The 24,046-nt window shown below is 40.7% G+C and overlaps 1 protein-coding gene across 1 annotated transcript in view; it reads left to right on the plus strand.

The window, feature by feature from the left end:
- The window catches only part of LOC122808690 (alpha-2-macroglobulin-like), a 1,814,690-nt gene that overhangs the window by 1,518,223 nt on the left and 272,421 nt on the right, over positions 1 to 24,046 (plus strand). The window contains exons 28-29 of the mRNA XM_044079678.1: positions 4,715 to 4,883; positions 22,346 to 22,566. Coding sequence (XP_043935613.1) covers positions 4,715 to 4,883; positions 22,346 to 22,566 — 390 coding nt within the window. The remainder of the gene's footprint in view (positions 1 to 4,714; positions 4,884 to 22,345; positions 22,567 to 24,046) is intronic.

A 24,046-nucleotide genomic window follows, 5' to 3' on the forward strand; every position in this document is an offset into this window, starting at 1 on the left:
CAGATAAATAGTAAAGGCCAGTATATAATAACACTAGATATCATAAAGGGATAGTTGCAGATACCATGCACGCCCCATCACCCATTGAAGGAAAAACAGCCTTTGGAACCCCTGATGGTCTATGTCAGTAAACACTATTACCATTTGGTGTATATGGAGCCCCATCCAATATTCAGAGGCTAATGGATAAAACACTGAAGCCTCATTCATGGTAAGTATTTATTTATATATCTATTGACATTTGATTACAGGGAAAGTCCGACTGGGTAGAAGCACATTTACAGAGGAGGCCTGAGGAGAAAAGCTCCATATTATTAAAAAGCATTTTAAGAACAATAATTTTACAATCCTCAAAAATAAAACAAAAGCATCTGCAGTTTAAATAATTATAAAAAAAATGATATAATATAAAAACATTGGTACTGTAGCATATCTAAATTAAGTAGTCATTTCAAGGACTAGGAGTCTCATTTACTCAAATGAAGGCTGTGTCATACTGCTGTGAATAAAAAAATGGGCATTCTGGAAGTAAACACACAGGAAAACCTTATAGAGAAAGGAAGGGAAAAAGCAGAGGTCATAAGAAACCTGCCCTGTCTCCTCCAATAAAAACAAGTCAATACTTTTCTTGGACTAGCTGGGCACTTTAGGAAGTGTGTGCCTAATTTTTTTGACTGTTGCTTGTCCTTTGACAGTTACTCAGTTCACAACAGAAAAAAAGCTCCTCTCAAGGTGAGATAATATGCAGATGGAATATTTTATTAACGCTAGTCTTTTGAGTCTAAACCTCAAAATGCAATCTCTCGAGGCACTCCTAAAAATGGAGAACATCGATATCTGTGCAGTAACTGAGACCTGTTTCAAGGCTCCAGAGAGCACCCCTGCAATACCAGGCTACAACTCTTACCACACCTTTCAGCCACCAAACCAGGATCGAAACACTAAATGTGGAGGAGTGTCCATATTCACCAAGGATATTCACACCACCAGGTTAGTTGCCCAACACAATGTGTCTGAAATTCTCCAGGTGCAACTAACACTAGGTAAGACTGCATTCCAAATTGTAGCTTGCTACAGATCTCCCACCATGCCCCAAGATTCCCACTACACCTTTCTAAACATACTGGAAAATATTAATGTACAACCAAACACCCTAATACTGTGTGATTTCAACTACCCTGCCATTAACTGGGAAAACTGCTCGTGTACCAACACCTTTGCCCAACGGTTCTTGGAATTCATAAATTCCAATGCCCTGGATCAACTAATCCATAGTCCCACCAGGGGATCCAATATCCTAGACCTGGTCATTACCAACATGGGAAATCGATGCTCCACACCTATGGTCACCCTCTCGTTGGTCAGGTCAGACCATAAGCTAATCACCCTTAACATACACATCCCACCCCCACCCCCCAGTAAGGAAACCTCCATAAAAAACTTCTCCAAAGCCAACTTCATGCTACTCAAGTCAGAAGTTACAAACTTCATGACATCCATGCAGACAGGAACTGAAAGTTCGGCTGCTGAGTCCTACACTAAGGCACTGTACGAGCACATCCACTCATGCATGAATCGTGCCATCCCAAATAGAACCAAGATGCTCTCCTCCATAAACAAACTTTACAACAAAAGGAAGAAACTGTTGCAGAAAAGAAGAAAATCCCAGGATGCAAAAAAACTCCCTTACCAGCCTCAGTAAGAAGCTGAGAGCCCTCATAAAATCCTCCAAAGCTAGTTATGAAAATAAAATTTCCAAAGATTCCATAGACAACCACAAGGCATTCTATAGCTATGTCAAGAATCTAAATGGCAATGCTCAGATCTGCTCTGAGCTACAACAGAATGGCATTAAATATGCTGATCCCAAGGATATTGCCAATATCCTGGCAGATCAATTCAGTGCCAGCTTCACCCCCCCTCTCAACCCCTAAATGGCCCATCTTAATACCGGAAGATTGCCAAATTGCAGTAATAATGGCCACACAGGTAAAAAACACACTCTCCAAAGCTAAGAATACAGCATCCATGGGACCAGATGACATCCCTGGCTGTGTATTACATGAACTACAAAATGAACTGGCACCTCACCTATGCATCATGTTTAATCATACCCTCACCTCAGGCTTCATGCCCACTGAGTGATGCACAGCTACAGTTATCCCACTCCACAAGGGGGGATCCACCTTGGATCCCAGGAACTACTGCCCCATCAGTCTGATGAGCCTGATCTGCAAGGCCATGGAATGTATTATCATGGAACTTATAAATAAAGACATTGGCAACCTTCAGACACTGGACCCCACCCATTTTTGGTTTGTGAAGGGCCGATTTTGTCTCCTGAACCTGATTGACTTCTTCAAATAAGTCTCCAGAGCCGTGGACAAGGGTAAGGCAGTCCACACAGCCTATCTGGACATCGCCAAGGCCTCTGACACCATCCCCCTCTCTGGAATCATAGATAAACTTACTAAGCTGGGCATTAATCCCTACATCACTCAATGGGTTGCTTACTGACAGAACCCACACTGTAAAAGTAGCTGACACCAAATCCAGCTCCAGACAAGTGACAAGTGGAATACCTCAGGGTTCAGTCCTGGGACCTCTCTTGTTTGGCATCTACTTCTCTGAAGTACAGGCCAACACTAAGGGACTCCAGCTCACAAAGTTCGCAGATAACTGCAAACTGGGAGCCATTATTGAATCCCCAAATCATGTGGATACTCTACAAAAGGGCCTTACAGAAACAGATGCTTAGTGCCAGAGCCATGGGTTCAAGTTCAATGCCAAGAAATGTATAGTTATCCCCTTTGGGAAAAAACATGTACCCGTGAATTACCACATAGGTGGCAGTACACTAAACACCGAAAATGTGATAAGAGACTTGGGGACACAGGTGGACAGTGGTCTCACCTTTAATAACCACATCCCCACAACTGTCAGGAAATCCTTCAATGTGGCACACCTCATCACTAAGGGCTTTTCATCCAGAAAAAAGGAGGTCATTGTCCCACTGTACTCATCCCTCATTAGACCCATTATAGAATACAATGCCTCATTTGGTATGTACCTCTCAAGACATCTGCAACAGCTGGAAAGGCCACAGAAATACCTCACTAAAAGAATCACAGGCCTAAAGCATATGCCCTATGCTGACCGCCTTAAAAAACTCCAGCTATACTCTGTCACATACCGTCTACTCTGAGGCGATCTCTGCTTAACATACAAGGCCATGTCAAACCCAGAGCTGTTGGACATGATACACTTAAAGAAATCCCAATCCCTCAGAGCCATACACTCCAGGGATCTAAACCTTGTCATCACAATACACAAAACATGCTGGAGGATAGGTTCCTGACCCAGAGACTCCCCAGACTCTGGAATAGACTGCCCATATATGTCAGGCAGAGCGCCTCTTTGGCCCTCTTTAAAAGGAACCTTGATGATTGGATGGGAGAAAGGAAATTCATCCCGGGGATCACATCAGTCACCCTGCTAGACAGGGGTCCAGGGAAGTAAATAGTATGGGAAGAAATAGCCAGGGAATTGTTATGGCTAGGTTTGTATAGACCCTAGGGCCGATAGCCTAGTACCAACCTATGAACCTATGAACCAAAGTATCCTATATTCTGGGTGTATGTTAGTGGCTCTTGACTCAAGTAAAAAGTTAGTCCTATATAGCAATGCATCAGGGGTAGGCTTGGGGACAATGTTATACCAATACATTCAAGGGTAAGAGGATCCTGTGTGATATATTAGCAGAACATTGATCAATGCAGAATGAAGATAATTCATGATTGAAAGAGACTATCTAGCTTATAAAGTAGGCCTTTGTGCTTTGAAGTACTATTTACTAGGCAGGTATTTTACCTTAGTAACCGATCATTCTCCATTGCAATGGTTATGTAGGCAAATGGATGCCAGTGTGAAACTGTGCCAGTGGGCAGTATCCCTCAAAGAAAAGAAGATATGTAGTGACTAGCTTAGCCAGTAGAAATGGTGCAAGGGTCCCAACCTATTATTTTTACTCAAAAACATCCGGTAGGTGTAACATGTTCATTCTATTAAATTGGTAATATGTCTTTAAATTGTGAGCTGTAGTAAGGTATTTGGGAATATTCCCACAGCAGTTAGTTAGGTAAACACTCTGTATTAGCCAGTTAACAAGGTACTAATTACCAGTTTAATGGAGCATAAAAGAAGTAGAACTTAGAGAGTTAGAATCGGGAAGTGCATGCTTCAACTGGAGGTTCAGAGTGGGTGAGCTGGAGTTTGTCTAGAGACCCAAGACGTGTGGGCTGTGACAGTCCAATTACTGCTGACTTCTGCATACTGAGAAAAATCATCTGGAATGCAGCGATGCGAGTTCTTCCTTGTGCTGCTTTTTAAAATCAGAATTACTTACAGAGTATCGAGCAAAAGCCTAATGAGGAATAACCATGAAAATACAAAGGATGACTATTTTAAGATGTCAAAAGATATTATTGATGTATGTGACTATCCCTTATACTTGATTATAATGTTTTTCATGTCATTATTCCAAATCAGTAGAGTTGTAACAGGTTTAATAACATCCTCAGCTCTAATATGAGTAAAGCAGTCTGTCACTGTACATAGCAAGGTAGCTGAAATGTCCAAAACACTGAACAAAGCATTTTAAAATATTTTACTCATTCACTGCTGTTATTACTAACATGGGCAACTTTTTCCACAGTCCGTTACAGTTGCACGCAGCTTGAGGTGTCTGGAATCAGCACTTTCAAATGTCACTAATCCCTATACACTTGCTCTATTGGCTTATACCTATACCCTGGCTAGGGCTAGGAATGAGATGATCAGAGAAGCCATTTTGAAACGTTTGGATTCACTAGCCATAAAGGAAGGTAAGCCATAAAGGAAAATAAATGACTACACTTTTTTGTGTGTGGAAACGGCTTATTTATTTGTTTGTTTACTTATTTATTAATATACTTTATTTACTTTATTTCATCTATTTTCATATTGGTTCATTTTAACATAATAACATTTTGTATTTTCATAACATTTCCAGTCTCAAGCTGTGACCTGTGTATTTAGAGAAGACATTTAAAGTTGACTACATATGATCTGAGTTAGGAGGTATGCTACTATGAAGTGCATAGTTTGGTATATTACTAGTCTCTACTAGAATATATTCTACTCTGTTTCAGATTCCAAACCACTTGTATCTAAGACCTAGCAGTGAATGTTACTGCACAAAAGCAAATACAGAACAATCCAGTTAAAATGAAATGTGCAATGCACTTTGTTATTAAAAGTAAGTCCTGACAATAATGCAAGAGGCCTATTTTAAACATTCTAATTTCAAAATGGCACATACAGTTCTACAACTGAAAAATACCGAGCATATTAAGACTGATGTTTTAAAGCCTTAGTTTTAGGACACGTAAAAGGGGGAGGGCTTGCTGAACTCTGGCAAAACATCTTGCAATGCTTTTACTATCTTTACCATTACTTGTGCTAAAGTTGCCTACATAGACTGATTGTTTCCTGCTACTGTGATTGTTTATCTCTGTCAGTTTTGTTCCCCTCCCACCCCCAAATCCCCAGCCAACATCCCCAAGACCCTTACATTTATTCTGTCTTAACTCTTATCGGTTCATAGGTGTGTACTAGGCTAATGGTCCTGGAGCCTTTACAAGCCTAGCCCATAGAATTACCATGGCATTGTACCACCCGACCTTAGTTCCCAGTGCCTCTGTTGAGTTGAGCCACTGAAGTGATCCCCGAGGTGAATTTTCTGTTTCCCATCCACTTATTAAATTTCTCTTAAAGAGGTCCAATAAGGTGCTCTGCTTGACATGTATGGGAAGTCTATTCCATAGCATGGGCAGTCTCTGGGTTATGAACCTGTCCCTCCAGCATGTTGAGTGTGGTAATGAGGTTGAGGTTTCTGGAGCATGTGGTGTGGAAGGATTGGGATTTCTTTAGATGTAGCATTTCTAAAAGAGCCAGGTCAGACATGGCTTTGTAAGTGCAGCAGAGATTGCCTCTAAGTAGGCAATATGAGATAGAGAATAGTTGGGAGTTTTTTGAGTCTGTCCATATAGGACAAGTGTTAAAAGCCTAGGATCCTCTTTGTGAGGTACTTTTGTGGCTTCTCCAGTTGTTGCAGGTCTCTAGTGAGGTACATGCCAAATGGGGCATTGTACTCAATGACTGGCCTAATGAGGGAAGAGTAGAGGGAGACAATGACTTATTTACTACAGATTACCCACTCCTTAAAGACACATACATTAAAAAAAATCTTCCAGTTTCTATGCTCTGTTAATTCCTGCTGCAGTCCATTCCAAAGATACAGACATTTGCAACACTCTCCTCTTACCAACACCTTTATCTAGCCATTCATATAAACATGTGTAGATTTTATTTATTTATATTTATATATATATATATATATATATATATATATATATATATATATAATAGTTCTATTTGAAAAGGTTGACTTACCGGAACAGCGACTCTTGTAACACCAAGACCAAAACAGTGACGATTGATAGCAGTGAACTGCTGGAGCAGCAAATTTCGCCTCCGGGAAACTAGCCATTTGGCCACCACTGATGAACTTTCCCCTTTCTTCCACTGTAGTACGATCTCAGAGTTGGAATATTTACATGGGGGGGGGTGTGCACAGTCCCCCACTCTGGTGCCTTTTATTTATGCATTATTTTATTTTTTCCAGTATGCTGGTTTAATTTAATAATTATATTACTTTCCTCAGAGATGGCCAAGTGGATACTTTCCCGGAAAAAAGCATATTTGTAAATTAAACCCACCATTTTGGAAAAAATAAAGTAATACATAAATAAAACCCACCAGAGAGGGGGGGTCTCCCTACCCCAAACCCCCCATCTAAATATTCCAACTCCGACATCGCACTACAATGGAGGAAAGGGCACTGGTCAGTGGTGGCCAAGTGGTTAGTTTCCCAGAGGTGAAATTTGCAGTTCCAGGAGTTCGTTGTTGTGAATTGTCACTGTTTTGGTCTCGCTGTTACAAGAGTTGACATTCTGGTAAGTCGACCTTTTCAAGTAGAACCGTGTGTGTGTGTGTGTGTGTGTGTGTGTGTGTCTGCATATATACATATATCAACACACACACACACACACACACACACACACACACACACACACACACACACACATGCCAATACCTCAGAAGCACTACTCATATAAATACTTATAGCTATTACTTGGAATGCTATCCTTCTCATCAATTCACATTTTTGTCTCATCCCTCATCTATACGCTATTCACTTCTTCACCTTCGCCTGCCAATAAACTCATACCGTACAGCTTTCGGCACAACCCAACTACTCTCCACTACCTTAACTATCTATATACCACTCTGCAAATATCTCCCCAGACTCTATCAAAAGTCTTTCTCTCCATTTCTCATGACACTCCTTTCATTAATATAGCACACGGCCATCATCTTACCAAGCCTCCACCTTCATCTACCAGACATCTAAACTCCCACCATTTCAACTTACAGTGAAGCTTTGTACATCCTGATATGGGCACTAGATTCTATTTTAAAGTTAGTGCAGATTGTAATACTAGAGATCTTGTATATTTAGCCTATTGTATGCTCTGCACTTTGTTCTACATAGGCAAGATGACTAGGAATCTAAAATTATGTGCAAGGGAGAATTTATATCAGATCCGAGTATTTAATAAATATAATGCTTTGGCTAGACACGAAGAAGAAAAAGGGACTCTACATATGTTTAAATTCTTGGTAATTGATAGAGTTTTTGAGAATCCTTGTTTGGGTGACTTAAATAATGTTACTAAAAGATCTGAGTTATGCTGGATCATTAGATTAGATTAGATCTGGATGAGATTGGATAGGGGCTCTGATCTTAAAGGACAGGTTTCACTTAAACCTATTCTGAAAGCTCGCAGGTTACATAAGGTATATTGTAGTAGGTACTTTTGTCATATATTTTATTTTATTATTTTTGGGATGTTTTATATTTTGTTTTTAATAAATTATATGTATTTTTTTATACATTCTGTATGTTATGTACATTTGTACTGTTAGGGCTGAGTGGCCCTTTAAATGACAGACCTGGTGTAACATTGTAGCCATGTTTGATACTTTGTAGCAGGGATTTACTCTTATGTGATTGGTTACGATTTTTTTGAATGTTTGAATTTGAATGATGTTTGTGAGTATTTATGCACTGGTTTTTCATGATGTGCTATGGTTTGATGAAGCAAATAGCATTTCTAACAGTGCTGGGTCAGACATGGCTTTGTAAGTAAAGCAGAGATGGCCTCTAAGTAGGCAATATGAGACAGGGAATTGTTGGAGTTTTTGAGTCTGTCCATATAGGATAAGTCTTTAAGGTCTAGGATCATCTTTGTGAGTTACTTTTGTGGGCTTTCCAGTTGTTGCAGGTGTCTAGTGAGGGACATGCCAAATTGGGCATTGTACTAGATGACTGGCCTAATGAGGGAAGAGTAGAGGGAGACAATGACCTCTTTCTTCCTGGATGCAAAACCCTTAGTAATGAGATGTGCCACATAGAAGGACTTTCTGACCACAGTGGCAATGTGGTGGCCAAAAGAGAGGTTGTTGTCAACCTGTGTTCCCAGATCTCTTATAATGCCCTCTGTGTTCAGTGAACTACCATCGATGTGGTAATTCAAGGGAACTGGGTTTTTCTCAAGGGTGATGATGACACATTTTTTTGGCATTGAGCTTAAGGTCATGGTTATGACACTGATCGTTGGTCTCAGTGAGGCCTTTCTGTAGGATGTCAACATCACTTGGAGAGTTAATAATAGCTCCCAACTTGCAATCGTCTGAGAACTTTGTCAGTCAGAGTCCCTTCATGTTGGCCTGGACTTCACAGAAGTAGATACCAAACATTAGAGAACCCTGTGGGACTCCACTCGTGACTGATCGACAGTCTGACTTGGACTCAGCTACTTTCACACTGTGGGTTCTGTCTGTGAGCCAGTTTGCTACCCACCTAGTGATATAGGGGTTGATGCCTAGTTTAGTGAGTTTTTCTATGATTCCCAAGTGGGGAATGGTGTCAAAGGCCTTGGCCAGATCAAGGTAGGCTGTATGAACCACCTTGTCTTCATCCACAGCTCTGGTGACTGACTCAAAGAAGTCGACCAAGTTCAGCAGGCATGATCTACCCTTCACAAAACCAAACTGTGTAGGATCCAGACTTTGGCGATTCCCTATATCCTTGTTTATTAGGTCCATGATGATGTATTCCATAGCTTTGCAAATCAGACTCATCAGGCTAATGGGGCGATAGTTCCTGGGGTCTGTAGTCACTCCGCCCCTATGGAGAGGGATAGCTGTAGCAGTGCACCATTCGGTAGGGACAAAGCCTGAGGCAAGGCTGTGATTGAACAGAGCACACAAGTGTGGTGCCAGTTCACTCTGTAGTTCATGTTGAACACAGCCGGAGATATTGTCAGGTCCCATAGAAGCTGTATTCATCGCCTTGGACAGTGCTGTGTTAACCTGTGCAGCAGTAATACTGGGTGCCATGCAATCCACTGGTATTGTGATTGGTTCTTTGGGGGGGGGGGTAAAGTTGCCACTGAATCTGTTGGCCAGTATATAGGCAATATCTGTTGGCTCGGTATAGGAGGTACCATTTTGCAGTAGCTCAGAGCAAATCTGGGTATTGCCATGGAGATTCTTTACATAACTATAGAAGGCCTTGTGGTTATCTTTACTATCTGCTGCAATTCTGTTTTCATAGCTAGCTTTAGAGGATTTGATGAGGGATCTCAACCTTTTTTTGAGGCTGATAAGGGAGTTTTTCCAGTCGTGGGACTTCACCTTATTCTACATCAGTTTCCTCCTTCTGTTGTATAGTTTGTTTATGGCAGGGGACCACCAGATTGGTTTCTTTTTTTTTTTTGAGGAGAGAGTCTTGGTTCTATTGGGTATGGTGAGATCCATGCATTTGTGTACATGTTAGTACAGTGCATTGGTGTATGATTCAGCAGTCATGCAACTATTCTCTATTTGCATGGGTGCCGTGAAGTTAGCCACCTCTGTTTTTAGGAGCCCAAAGTTAGCTTTGGAGAAGTTTTTCATGGTGTTTACCTTTGTGGGGGGGGGGGGGGGGGTGGATTTCCAAGGTGATTAGTTTGTGGTCAGATCTAACCAGGGAGGAGTTGACTATTGGTGTAGTGCAACAGTCACCCATGATAGTAATGACCAAGTCAAGGATGTTGCTACCTCTAGTGGGGGTAAAAACGAGCTGGTCCAGGGCATTGGAATTAATGAATTCCAGAAAGTGTTGGACAAGTGTATTGGTACATGAGCAGTTTTGCCAGTTAATGGAGGGGTAGTTGAAGTAGCCCAGGGTGCTTAGGAATGTGGAGTGTGAGTCTTGAGATATGATTGGGGACCTAAAGCAGGCTATGACCTGAATCGCTTTCTTACCCAATGTTAGCTGCACCTGAAGTATCTCAGATGCATTATGTTGGGCTACCAGTCTGGAGGTGTGCGCATCCTTTATGAATATGGAAACACCACCTCCTTTGGAGCTTCGGTCCAAGTTCTGGGGCTGAAAGGTTTGGAATGAGTTATAGCCTGGTGGTGCAAGGGTGCTTTCTGATGCCTTGAAGCAGGTCTCTGTTACAGCACAAATGATGATGTTCTCCATTTTAAGGAGTGCTTTCGAGTAAGTGCATTTTGAGATTTAGACTTCTAGCATTGAGCAGCATGACCCTCAGATTGCATTTTTTTGTAGCTGTTATGGTGGTAATTTGGTCTTTGGAACACTGCCTAAAAAAGGCACTATCGTGGTGGCAAGAGCCTTGATCAGTATCCAGAAGCCCAGGGGTGACAGATGCAGACTATCTCTGGCAAAGCATTGAGGTCTGTCAGTCATGTCATCCCAGGCAGACAGATACTGGAACCCCTTAGAATGACACCAGAAACTTAGCCAATTGTTGAAATCAGTCATTTTCTGCTTGTACTGTGGTATCATTCTGGGTGATGGTAAGATGCTGCTCAGGGCTAAAGTCATACCCACCTGGGCTACATAATCCAAGAGCTCCTCCATGTCTCTTTTCATGTAGTCCAGGGAGGTACGTCTTAGGTCATTCACACCCACATGTACAATGACAGAGTCATATTTGTACTTGTTGTTGAGGGACCTGAGTGCATGCGTTATATGGTGGATCCTAGCGCTGACTTTTACTTTCTCCTTATTCAACCTAGTGAGTGGGACATCAGTGTGCCTCACTATTGAGTCACCTATGACTAGTGTGTTGGGCATGCTGTTTTGCCTTAGGGGCTTTGGTTGAGTGGCAGACTGTTTAGGAGAGTTATGTGTCTCATGATTAGTGTTGTGTTGTGGTGGTCAAGTGCATTTCTGCCTTGAAGGTCTCTGCTGTTTGGGTAGATTTGTATTGAGAGCCTCAGTGAAGGTGGGTGTGTGGTTTGTGTTTTTATGTGAAGACAGTGCTAGTGTGTGTTCTGGAGGGCTATGTGTTCAATGTGGTGTGGTGCAAGTGTTGACCTCCTCTTGACCAGCTATACCGGTCTTGGCTGGAGAGTGAGTGGCTTCCAGTTTGGATATATAAGTGCATCTCTTGCAAGTCTGAGTGTTGGGAGGTAAGAGGAGAAGGTTTTCTACAACTACATTGCCTCAGGATGCCCAAGTTCACCAAGTTAATAGGAGAAAGCATGGGGAACTGACCTTTAGACATTCCTGAAGAGGTGGGCATTAAAAATAGGTACTGGAGCTGTTTCCTTGTACAACGTTTAGTGCTGGTAGCACTTTTTTGTGCTACAATAATTGCTACAAGAAATCTGGTAGAGTGCTAAACTGATAAGCTAGTAAATGTGCAGGAGAATAGAGAGCCAGCAGATCTAAGGGAAAATTGAAGAGCAGACTTTGGTACCACTCAGAAGTTTACAAACAGTCCTGAATACAGCAAATCTGTACCTGGACTAGACTAGTTACAGGAACGGCAGGAAAAGCACAAACGTGGGCTTTTAAACCAGAAAGTTGAAAGAGATGGAAAAACTGCCCAAACGGCCAATAAACTACAATTTCTGGACCAAAAACCACTCCTCTTGTGTGAGATGGGCTACCTAGTGCTTATCACCCCCTAGCTAGAAGCTAGAAAGCTTCCCTCCAACAGAGAAATAAAGTCATGGTCAAAATCAAAAAGAGCAACTCCCATAAAGAAAAAAGCTCTTTGATTCAACTAAACAAGAAACTAAGAGGTCTTATTAAGTCTAGCAAAGCCAATTACAAGGTCAGGACAGTCGAAAATCACAAGGCCTACTTCACCTATGTCCAGAACCTAAAAGGTAACACACACACACACACAAACACACACACACGATGAACTGATGGTAAATGGCACCACCTTCACTGATCAGGGAGACATAGTGAATCTACTGGCTGATAAATTTACCTCTAACTTCAGCCCCACTTGACCTCCCCAAGCTACCCTCTGTGAAATACCTTCTAGCATACTCCCCTCCCCCAACTATTAGCAGGAATCAAGTTCTGGCAGTACTTGCTAAGGCTAAAAACACTGCCTCAGTGGGCGCCAACAATATCACTGGTTGCTTCCTGAATAGTCTGAAACATGACCTATCAGGACCTCAACTACAACCTCAAAACAGGTTATGTACCACATGACTGAAGGACCACAGCAGTCATCCCTCTTCATAAGGGTGGACCATCAGCCAACCCTAGGAACTACAGATCCATCAGAATGACAAGGCCAATATGCAAAGCCATAGAACAAATTATCATGGAAATGAACAACAAGGACATTGGCAACCTACAGACACTGAACCCATCCCTGTTTGGCTTTAAGGGAAGGTCGTGCCTACTTATTCTGGTTGATTTCATGAAGAAGGCCACCAAAGCAATGGATGAGGGTAAAACAGTGCATACCACATACCTTGACCTGGCAAAGGCATTCGATATTATACTCCACTCAATCATTGTTGTCAAACTCTCAAAACTATGCAAAACTCCTTACATCACTCACTAGATTGCCAGCTGGCTCACAGATAGGACCCAAGAAGTCAGGATTTGTCAGATCACCTCCACCAAGAGACCAGTCACTAACTGAGTACCTCAGGGCTTCATGCTGGGTCCCCATCTGTTTGGTATCTACTTCTCGGAAGTCATGGTTAATATCAAATGTCTTTTGTTCACCATGTTCATATCGTAAATTGGGAGCTATTACAGACTGCCCTGATAAAACCAACATCTTGCAAGAGAGTTTAACATAGACAAATGACTGGCCCTAAAGCAATGACTAAAAACTTAGTGTCAAGAAATGCATTATAATGCCCTTTGGGAAATTGTCCACACAAGTTAATTACTCCATCAATAAAACACCCTAAGATCTGGTTGACCCAGTTGTTAGTGATCTGTGAACATATGCAGAGAGCAAGCTGAGCTTCAACTAGCACCTAGCAAAGATAGTAAAAAAATCATTCTATACCATGGAACTTACAGGTAAGGGTATGGTATCCAGGTCCAAGGAAGTTTTGGTACCACTGTATTCACCCCATAAAATCCCATCATTGAGTGCAATACCCCCTTTAGCATGTACCTAACCAGACACTTGTAACAGGTGGAATGTCCACAAAGGTTCTTCACCAGTAGAATCTAGGGCATGAATACTCTGTCCTACACAGATAACCTAAAGGCCCTCTTTTTCTACTCAGTCTTCTATTGAGAGGTAATCTATGGTTGGCTTATAAATCATCCTCACAGCCATCCCTGATAGATCTTTCAGACATCCAGAAAACAAAGAGCACCAGAAACACTAAATCCCAGGATATAAACTTCACTTTTGACATAAATAGAACAGGCTGAAGAGACAGGTATGTGTATCAAAGCATTCATGCTCTATGGAATAGGCTCCACCATCAATGTGAAGCAGAGTTCTCCCTGACACTATTCAAATGAAACTTAAACCATTAGATGGGAAATTGCAAATTCATCCCCCATCTGGCTTCCATGTCTCTGATGGACAGAGGCTATCAGTGACAAAAATATTCTCCAGTTAACAACTCCTCCACACACAAAACCGTTAGCTACCTCCTTACTAACATACAGACACCCAATCTACTAAGGGACAAAATTGGGTTGGGTTGCATGGCTACGCTTATAAAGGCCCTAGTGGTCATTACCTAGTAACAACCTATGAACTATATGACTGGTCGGGTGGCTCATTAAATGTCAAATGTTGAAAAAATAGCATACATTCAAAGAGTGATTACTTTATAGTGAATATAAAGTGATAGAAAACAGAAAAAAACTGCTAATGATATATACTAACTCTGAGATCACACAACAGTGAGGCAATGGAAAAGTGCCTTACACTGCTGCAGTCCAAACTCACAACTGGCTGCCAGCACAAACTCAGTTTAAAAGAACATTTGCTCTTTTGAATGTTCACTTTTTTACACCATCATAAAGTGTCTGCGTATATGAGTGCTTGCTGTTTAAAACTGTAACCGTGTGATCACACACACAGTCATAAAATCATATATATCTAACATGCAAATGTTTTTAGAGCTTAAGAGTCCATAAACTTTTGTCACCCTGTGTCATCATAAAATAGAATTCAGTATATCATAATTCTGAAAATATTTTAATGTTGTTTGTTGTTGTTTGTCTTTTGGCTTTTTCCTGGTAAGGGGTTGCCACAGCAGAACTCCGGTCCGCTAATGATTGGCAGTAGATTTTTACGAAACACCGAGGTGCCAGCTCAATGCCCAATCTTCAATGAAGGCACGCCCATTTATGCACACATGTCTTTCGAACGCTACCCAACCGCGGGGAGGACATATAGACTCCACACAGAAGGCACTCCCAAGCCAAGCTAAGAATCGAACGGGAGAACTTCTTGCTGTGAGGTAACAACGCTACCGCCGTACCACCACGGCATCTGAAAATATTTTAATATTGCCTATAAAATATATACACAGAACACGTAGGAAGAGCAGCAAATATTATGATAACACATTAATTTGTACATTTATATTCCCACTGATCCTACATTACTTTAAATGAGACAGCTTCTTTAGAATAATATTAAATCAAACACACAGTGCCTTATGCCAGTGCCTCCTTACCTCTGACCTAGTTCTCAGCTTCACTGATAACTCTTTGCTGGCTTTCTTTCTTCTCCTTGGCTCTACCTGCTCTGTTCACCCAGCGGAATCACTACACTCCCCTACCCTGCCCCCAATTCCCACCCGCCCCCACTACTCCTACTTTTATTTCAACCACTTCCCACCCACTCAAGACAAACATCGAGTCAAAGCCTTCCCCATTTACCCCTCCTCCTTTCACCCACAGTAATTAATACATCACTAATTAAATACATCACTCTTTCACTACCCTCCTCTCACCCCACAGCTTTTTTCTCCAACTACAAATCCTCCCATATTAAACTACCATTTTTATCATGCTTTCCTTACTGTTCCTAACACTCTGAACCCCTATCTCCCTCCTACTACTCCCAACATTATACCATGCCAGTTTCTATACCTCCAATCAGCTTTCACTCTCTACTCCTTACCATACTCCCACACAAAACCATCTCCTCACAAAAATAATCATTTTTTTTCCATCTCCTCCTCCCTGTTTCAGCTCAACCCTCTGCACCTTTTTAATCCTAAATTTATTTCCACTACTGCTAAGACACTTACTCTTAAACAAATACTAGACCATCCAGAATACCCTAAATCCAAACCAAAACACACTAAAATAACTTCCTTCAATAACATCATCTTAGCTGGAGGCATTCACCCCAACCCTGGACCTAACCCACCCACAAATAACAATTACCCTCCCCTTCCTCTAATTTTTCATCCCCCTACAATACTCTTACAATTTTCAAACTCATTACCCAGTCTCTCTTTAACTTTTCTCAAGTAGCCCATTCCATCACCAGACCCAATAAAACAAATTCCCCAGTATCCACTCTTGACTGGATCTTAGTCACCCATCCAAATAAAATTATCAACTCTGGCAACATCCCTGACTCTATTAGTGACCACCTCCTAGCTTTCATTTATCATGCAACCACCTCCCATCCACACCAACATCAATATATTCAGACCCACAACCTTAGTAAATATGAACCCAAAACCTTCTCTATCTCAAACAAATGAATTAAAACATTCTAAAAACCCTTCCACTTGATAAAGCCATAGACCACTTTAATTCTACTTTCCTAGTCACTCTAAATTCCCCAGCTCCACCAAGGAAAAAAGAATAAAAACTATAACTATCCCTTGGCTCCCTAGCTCCACCAATGAAAAAAAGAATAAAAACTATAACTGCCTCTTGGCTAACCAAAGAAACAAAGCAAATTATGCATCAAAGAGACAAATCCTGGAAGCTTTACCAAAAGAATAAACTTCTCCAAATGCTTCTCCAATATACACAACTCCATAACTATGCAAAAAAACAAATCTTCAAAGACAAACAATCCTACTACACTAAGCTCCAGTCCAACCATCCCGAAAGCCCTAGGCTTTTTTTGAACTACATAAACTCACTCCTCAACCCAAGCTCCAAAAATAACCCCTGTCTGGACCCAAGTAAATCTGACCTTGAATTAGCCTCACTATTCAACTCTTTCTTTATAGAGTCAATATCTGACCTAACGAAAACATTTCCCAACAACAACCCATCTCTCCTACATTCCACTTCATCTAACTGCCCAAATAATTCCTCCCCCCCTATGTTTGAGCTTAAACCTATCTCCACTAACTACATAAAAAGACTTCTATCCAAATGTAAACCCTGCTCCAGTGTACCTGACAACATCCCCTCTTCCCTTCTCAAGTCTGCTGCCGATGGTATAGCTCTCCCAATTAGTATCCTAATTAATAGATCCATAAAGGAATCCTATGTCCCTAAACTCTGGCATCCCACCTTTATTCTCCCTCTCCACAGGGGAGGCAAAAACACTAACATTTCAAATTTCTGCCCTATAGCTCTTCTCTTTCCAGTCTCGAAAATCCTTGAAAAATGCATCCACCTCCAACTTATGCCTTTCCTGAGTAAAAAACAACTTCTTACTCCTACCCAACATGGTTTCCAACCAGGACATAGCACCATAACAGCTCCACTCTTTTTAATAACTGTCAATCAAGCCCGAGATTCTGGGAACTTAGTCTCCACAGTACTCCTCAATCTTTCTAAACCATTCAATACTGTTTCCTATAAGCACCTTCTAAGTCACTTCTGAAACCTAAATCTCTCCCATAACACTCTTTCCTGGTTCTCAAGGTATCTGTCAGATATATCTCAGGCTGTGAAATGGAAAAAAGACACCTCACCTTTCTTACCCAACCCTACCCAAGCACCACAGGAGTCCATCCTCAGACCAATGTTGTTTAATATCTTTATCAATAACTTTCACTCTACTATTCCTAATGCCAAAGTCATCCAATATGCAGATGACTCTACACTTGTCTGCTTTGCCTCTAACCTCCCTGAACTCCTATCTAAAACTCAGACTGCCTTTTCAACTACTGAGATCTGGATGCACCAAAATCACCTTTCTCTCAATACTAACAAATCAAAAATATAGCTATTCACACCCTCAACATCTTTCTCTTTTGATAAAAATTCCTTCCAAGTCCTTAGCCAAAGCAACTCTCTGATCGAAGTTGTTCCCTTTGCCAAACTTTTTGGTGTAACTATAGACGAACACCTCAAGTTCAACATCCATATTCAGCAAAATATAAAGAAAACCCACCATAAACTAGGTATGCTATACAGGAATAACCACTTCCTCTCTACTTCTACCAGGGATACTCTGGCCTCCTCTTACCACCTTCCCTCCCTTCTGTACAGCGTCCCGCTACTAACTAACCTATCCCCTTCCATCACTTCCAAACTTGAAAGCTGTTATAACAAAATTTCTAAATTTGCCACCAAAGCCAAACATTCCACTCATCACTGTGTTACCCTCCAATCCCTCAACTGGTTAGAATTTACAAATTGCATGGACTTCCTCCAGCTCACTACAGCACATAGACTAATATTTAATCCAACCAAATTCCCCTCTCTAACTAACATCCTTCAACCATACTCCCCAAATAGAACTCTCAGATCTAAACACCAAAACTTAATTACTGTCTACAAACCTAAATATCCTGTTGGAGAACGTCTCCTCTCCTTCTCCTTAGGTAAGAAATGGAATTCTCTCCCTTCCACACTAAGGACAATGTCAAACACAAACAACTTCAAAACTCAGCTTTACACCTACCTCTCCTCCAAATGGAAATGTAACTACATTCTCCCTACCTAGTACTCTTTAACAAAAGCCCCTGGGAGGGTATCCTCCTGAGTTCCTAAGCACCTTGTAGCTGACTATAACCTTCTATAGCTAATTCCCATACGATCTCTCACACTCTGTAAATATTGTAAATAGTTTTTGACTTTTGAATTTAACTGTGTGAATTTGTTAAAATGTATCTGCACGATATCTTTCCACTATGGGCAATATTGCTCACACTTTGTATTATTTGATATGTATTTGTACTTGTACTTTTATTTTTATTGGACTGCTATCTTTACTGTAATCTGTTTCATGGAACTTTTCTCCCCGGGCCTCCCACTGAATACGGGCTCTCTGGGCCCAGTGGACTTCCCTGGTAATCAAACTGGAAATAAATAAATAAATAAATTGTGGAGAAGGAAGGCAGCAGCGTATAAACAACAAATCATGACTTTTGGCTAATAGCTGTTCAATAATCTCACTCTGCCCACCAACTGCTGATGAACAGGGAAACCCACTATAATAATTACTGTAATAAATGTTATTAATGCAAAGATAACTTTGCTCCAAATAGCTTATCATGGTAGTATTAACTTTTGTTGCAAAAGAAGCCTTCTGACATAAAATGGTATGTAGTATTCTCAGATTCATTTGTGTCAAACAAGCTGTGTAACATAAAATGGCATACAGTATCCTCAAATCCATTATCAGACTAATTAATGTGTGATAATTTGCACCTTACTAATATACCTTACATTAAAAAAAACTTCAGTTTTCAAATTATATCTGAATGTGTGGTGGGACTTGAATGTGTGGTGTGACTTCTGTGATCAAATCACAACAGGAAACTTTTTTTTTTTTTTTTAATGCCAGCATCAATCACCTGAGTGTCAAGAACGGTACATTTTGATAACTCAACATATACTTGTATTTCTGGTTACTATTACATGCTCATAGGTAAGTACTAGGCTAGATGCCCTTGCAGACTTTTTTAAGTCTAGCCAATTTCACTTTTTTGCGCTTGAAATAACATATCCCATTACGTTACAGATCGGCCTTACCCATTTCATGCTCGATAATTATATATTACCCTAATGAGAATAACTGCGATCAAACCACAGATAATTGGAGGGGACCCATGCATAAGATAAAGCATTTAAAAGCTGCCTCTGCCCGTTAGTAGTACAGAGGGAAGTCCCGAGGTAGATTTTCTGTTTCTCATCCATAGATCTAATTTGTACTTGAATGTAGACAGGGATGAACTTTGTTTTAAGTGGACTGTTCCACAGCAATGGTATCTTCTGCAATATACACCTGTCTCTACAAACCTTTCTGTTGATGTTGCAGAAGAGGTTTAGATCCATAGACAAGCTATTTCTGATGGGATTTGACTTGCTGATGTGCAGCAAATCTAACAGAAATGAGTTAGATGCTGTGCCTTGTATGCAAGAGACACAGTTCATGTCAGCAGTCTGTAGGATACCAAGTATAATGACACGGTTTGAGATGGACCATGTAGGACATGGTGTTTAGGACTTTTAATAAGGTATCTCTGTGGACATTCCAATTGTTGCATGTGTCTGGACAGATACATGAAAAAGGGGGCATTATATTCAATGGCTGGCCTAATGAGGGCTGAGTAAAGGGGGATAATGACATCCCTAGATCTAGACACATCCCTTTGTATATACATTCTACAATACAGAAGGACTTTCTTACAACAACAGACGAATGTTGGTTAAATGTTAGATCACTATCCACATAAGTTTACAAATCCCAAACAACTGGGTCAGCTCTAGGGGCATATTGTCAATGTTGTAGTTCCTTGGAGAAGATGACTTCCCAAAGGATGCAATAATGCATTTTTGACATTTGGTTTTAGTTAATGATTTTGGCACTAGTTATTTATTTGAGACAAACCTTCCTGCAGGATGGCTAAGTCATTTGGGGATTCAGTAACTGCTCCTAGCTTGCAGTCATCTGCAAACTTGGTCAGCCACAGCCCTTAGGTATTTGCTTTTACTTCAGAAAAGTAGATACCAAATATGAGAGGTCACAGCACAGAACCCTGGGGAGGACTCCACTGGTGACCAGTCTCTTTGTGGAGCTAACCTCCGCTGTTTTCATTATCTGCCTCCTATTTGTGAGCCAGTTGGCAGTCTGGCTGGTGACACAGGGGGTTATTTACAGTTTATTTAGCTTTTCTACCATGCCTGAGTGCAGAATTGTGTCAAAAGCTTTGGTCAGGTTGGGGTATGCGATTACTGTTTTGCCTTCATCCATTGCTTTGGTGACTTTTTCAAAAAAATCCACCAGATTAAGTAAGCATGACCTTCTGTTGATGAATCCAAACTGAGATGGGTACAGTGTTTGGAGGTCTCCTATGTTCTGATTGATTAATTCCATGATAAGTCTTTCCATGACTTTCCAAATGAGGCTGGTCAGACTTGTGGGTCTCTAATTGCCTGGGTCTTTGGAAGGTCCTCTCTTATGCAGGGGAATGACTGTAGCTGTTCTCCATTCAGTTGGTACAAAACCTGTATGGAGGCTGACGTTGAACAGTGCTATTAGGAGTGTGGCTATTTATTTTTATTTATTTTACATTTGTTGATGGGGATAGTTCAACTGGATATATGTCCATTTTCATTGGAGGCCCAGGGAGAAAAGCTCCAGATAACACAGATAGAACATAACAGATATGAGTCAAACATATTTACAAAGCCTATCATGTTTCGTTTTATTTAAGATGTATATGGGAATATTGACAGGACCCATCGATGCAATATTTTTAGCTTTTAATAGCAATTTTTGGACTTGGTCTTGTGTAATAGCTGGAGGTGAGACAGTTTCAGGTATATCTTGAGGAACAGACAGAGGGTAGAGAGGGGTAAAGTTAGAGTTAAATTTATTGGCCAGTAGGTTTGCTGTATCTTCAAACTCAGTGTAGGTAACATTGTTCACAATCAGCTCAGATCATTGCTGTGTTGTGCTTTTGATATTATGAACACAACTAAAATATGCCTTGTGATTGTCTTTGGCTTGGGTAGATATTTTAGCCTCAAGCTTGGCTTTGGAGGATTTTTTTAAGCTCCTGAGTTGTTTATTTCAGTGACAAGGGCTGTAACATTCTGCAATTACTCTTCATACTTTTGGTCAAAATTCTTTTCCTTTTATTATAAAGCGTGTTGATTTTATTGTTCATCCATGTGGGTTTGTTTCTGAGGCTTGCCCTGGGGTACAGTTGCGTCTAATGAGCTGTTTACATGCTGATACAGTGTGGTGGTGGACATTTCTGTGTATTCAGTGGAGTTAATTGGGTTTGGTGGGTATTTGAAAGTTGCCAATGTATCACTTAGGAGTAGATAGTTTGTCCTAAAGAAATTCCACCAAAAAGACTTGTATAAAACAATCCTGGTCTCCTCTAGTTCATTGATGTGTACAACTCTTTTGATTTGTTGATATTTTATCAAAGGACAAGCTCCCAGACTACATTAGACTCAACACTGTACAATGAAAATGTCATTCTAAAATTAAAAAAGTGTTTTTGTTTTTCCACAAGAGTAAATACCTCCCACCACCACAGAGGAGACTTCATCCTTGTACCCTTGTATCTTAATCTCTTGCATGGTGTACCTTAGGGCTAAAAAAACTATCCTCACATTGGCCCCAACAGGATATTTTTGGCCCAGTGTCTGTACACCATACTTTAATCTGATCTCTGTTACTAATATATTCTGGTTTGCAAGCTTCTTTGTATAAAGGTCTATAAACTGCATCTGTTCAGGCTTCTGGCATTGTAAAATATTTGGAAATTTCAAGTGCTTTAAATGCATTTTAATCATTCTTACACTGTCATAGAAAATATACAGAAAAATCTTAACTAGTTTGAAGAAAATATATTGAAATGTAAAATATTTAAACGGTAGGAGGTAAACTGCTTTATGCTCTTAAGAGTTGTACTAGAAAGACATGATTCATTTACAAGTGCATTCTTCTCTCGTTCTTCTCGCCATGTCTTCTAGATGAAATGATACACTGGGAGCGTGCTGAGAAGCCTTCAGAAAATCAGAATAATTTCTTCTGGAACAGGGCACCATCTGCTGAGGTGGAAATGACAGCATATGTCCTTCTTGCTCTAGTCTCTTCACAAAATCCATCTACAACTGACCTCAGCTATGCAACCAAGATTGTGAAATGGATCACCAAACAGCAGGGTCCTTATGGTGGCTTCTCATCAACACAGGTAAACTAAATGGCACAATTTTACTAGATCTTTCATTTAATGTTGAGTGATGTGTGTTTAATCAAACAGCTTTTCCAGATTCTACTTCTTCTTTCAGCTTTTCCTGGTTAGGGGTCGCCACAGCAGATCACCTGTCCGCTCATGATTGGCAGTAGAGTTTTACGGTGTTGAGTTGCCAGCCCAGCACCCAACCTTCCACGGAAGGCATACACATGCATGCACTCATACCTAGGGCCAATTTAGAGTGCCCAATCCACCTACAGCATGTCTTTGGGATGTGGGAGGAAACCAGAACACCCGGAGGAAACCCATGCGACCACATGGAGGACATGCAGACTCCCCACAGAAGGCATCCCAGCCGAGGATCAAACCGGAGAACCTCTTGCTGTTAGATAACAATACTAACTGCTGCACCACCGTGGCCACCCCTTTTCCAGATTATACTAACTTCTTTTATTCATCATGTTTATTGTTTAATGGATACCTGGGCAGATGGCCTAATCCAAGACCCTCCTGGTAATGACATCAGCATAAGATGTAGATAATTACATTTTAAAATTAAGCAGGGATGCTTGCACTGTGAAAGCACGTTCTTAGCCTTTAAGTGAGAAGCATACTACAATCAAGGTGTTATGGATAAAGCATTATAATGTGGTGATTTTCCTACCTTGTTTGGCCATCCTACTATTCACATGGGACTTTAACTACAATGCTGAAGTCCGAGGGAAAGAAGACAGATCCCTTCAACTACATGATACCCGTGAGAATTCCCTAAGCCCCACATTTTTCTTTTGTAGTATATAATATATAATAAATATTGGTCTGTTACTGGGAAAGCCTAATCCTTACTGTATAATGGGAGTAAGGCCATGACAGTGATACCATCATCAGATTGTAATGCATATCTGGCCCACTTTCTCTTAGCGGATCACTGAGATACTGGGCAAAGATGTATAATGATGATTCAGCAGGCATTGGTAATGATGCTGCCTAAAGTAGTAACTTTTAGTGCTATCCCTGACAAGCTGAGAGAGAAATTCTGAGTGTGCCATAGGTGAAACAAGTTCAGTTTCCCTGTACTTACAGGCACTACATCAAGATGGTTGTGTTTGTGCATTTTCATCAACTTTTTAATTGAACTGACATTTGTTCTAAATTTAACAGTTAATTTCCTTATTTTATTTTGTGGGTTCTGGAAAAGCATACATCTGAATGTTGTTGGGTGTTACAATGTAGCTTTTTGGCAGTATTTCATACATGATTTCCTTGTACATTTTTTATAAGTTGTGATCCATCTCATGTCTACCAACCACCCAAAGAAATTTTATACCTCTGTTAAACTGTTATGCCAAGTTTATAGTTTTAGATTGTAATTTATTATTTTAATTTAACTTTGTCAGTGTTGTTTTCAGTCAGCAGAAATAGCTGTTATGTCAGTTATCCACAGTGAAGTATTTCCTTGTCATTGCTCCCCATTTTA

This window comes from Protopterus annectens, chromosome 8.part0 (genome assembly GCF_019279795.1).
Source record: "Protopterus annectens isolate FY-2018-M chromosome 8.part0, PAN1.0, whole genome shotgun sequence".
Taxonomy (NCBI): domain Eukaryota; kingdom Metazoa; phylum Chordata; order Ceratodontiformes; family Protopteridae; genus Protopterus; species Protopterus annectens.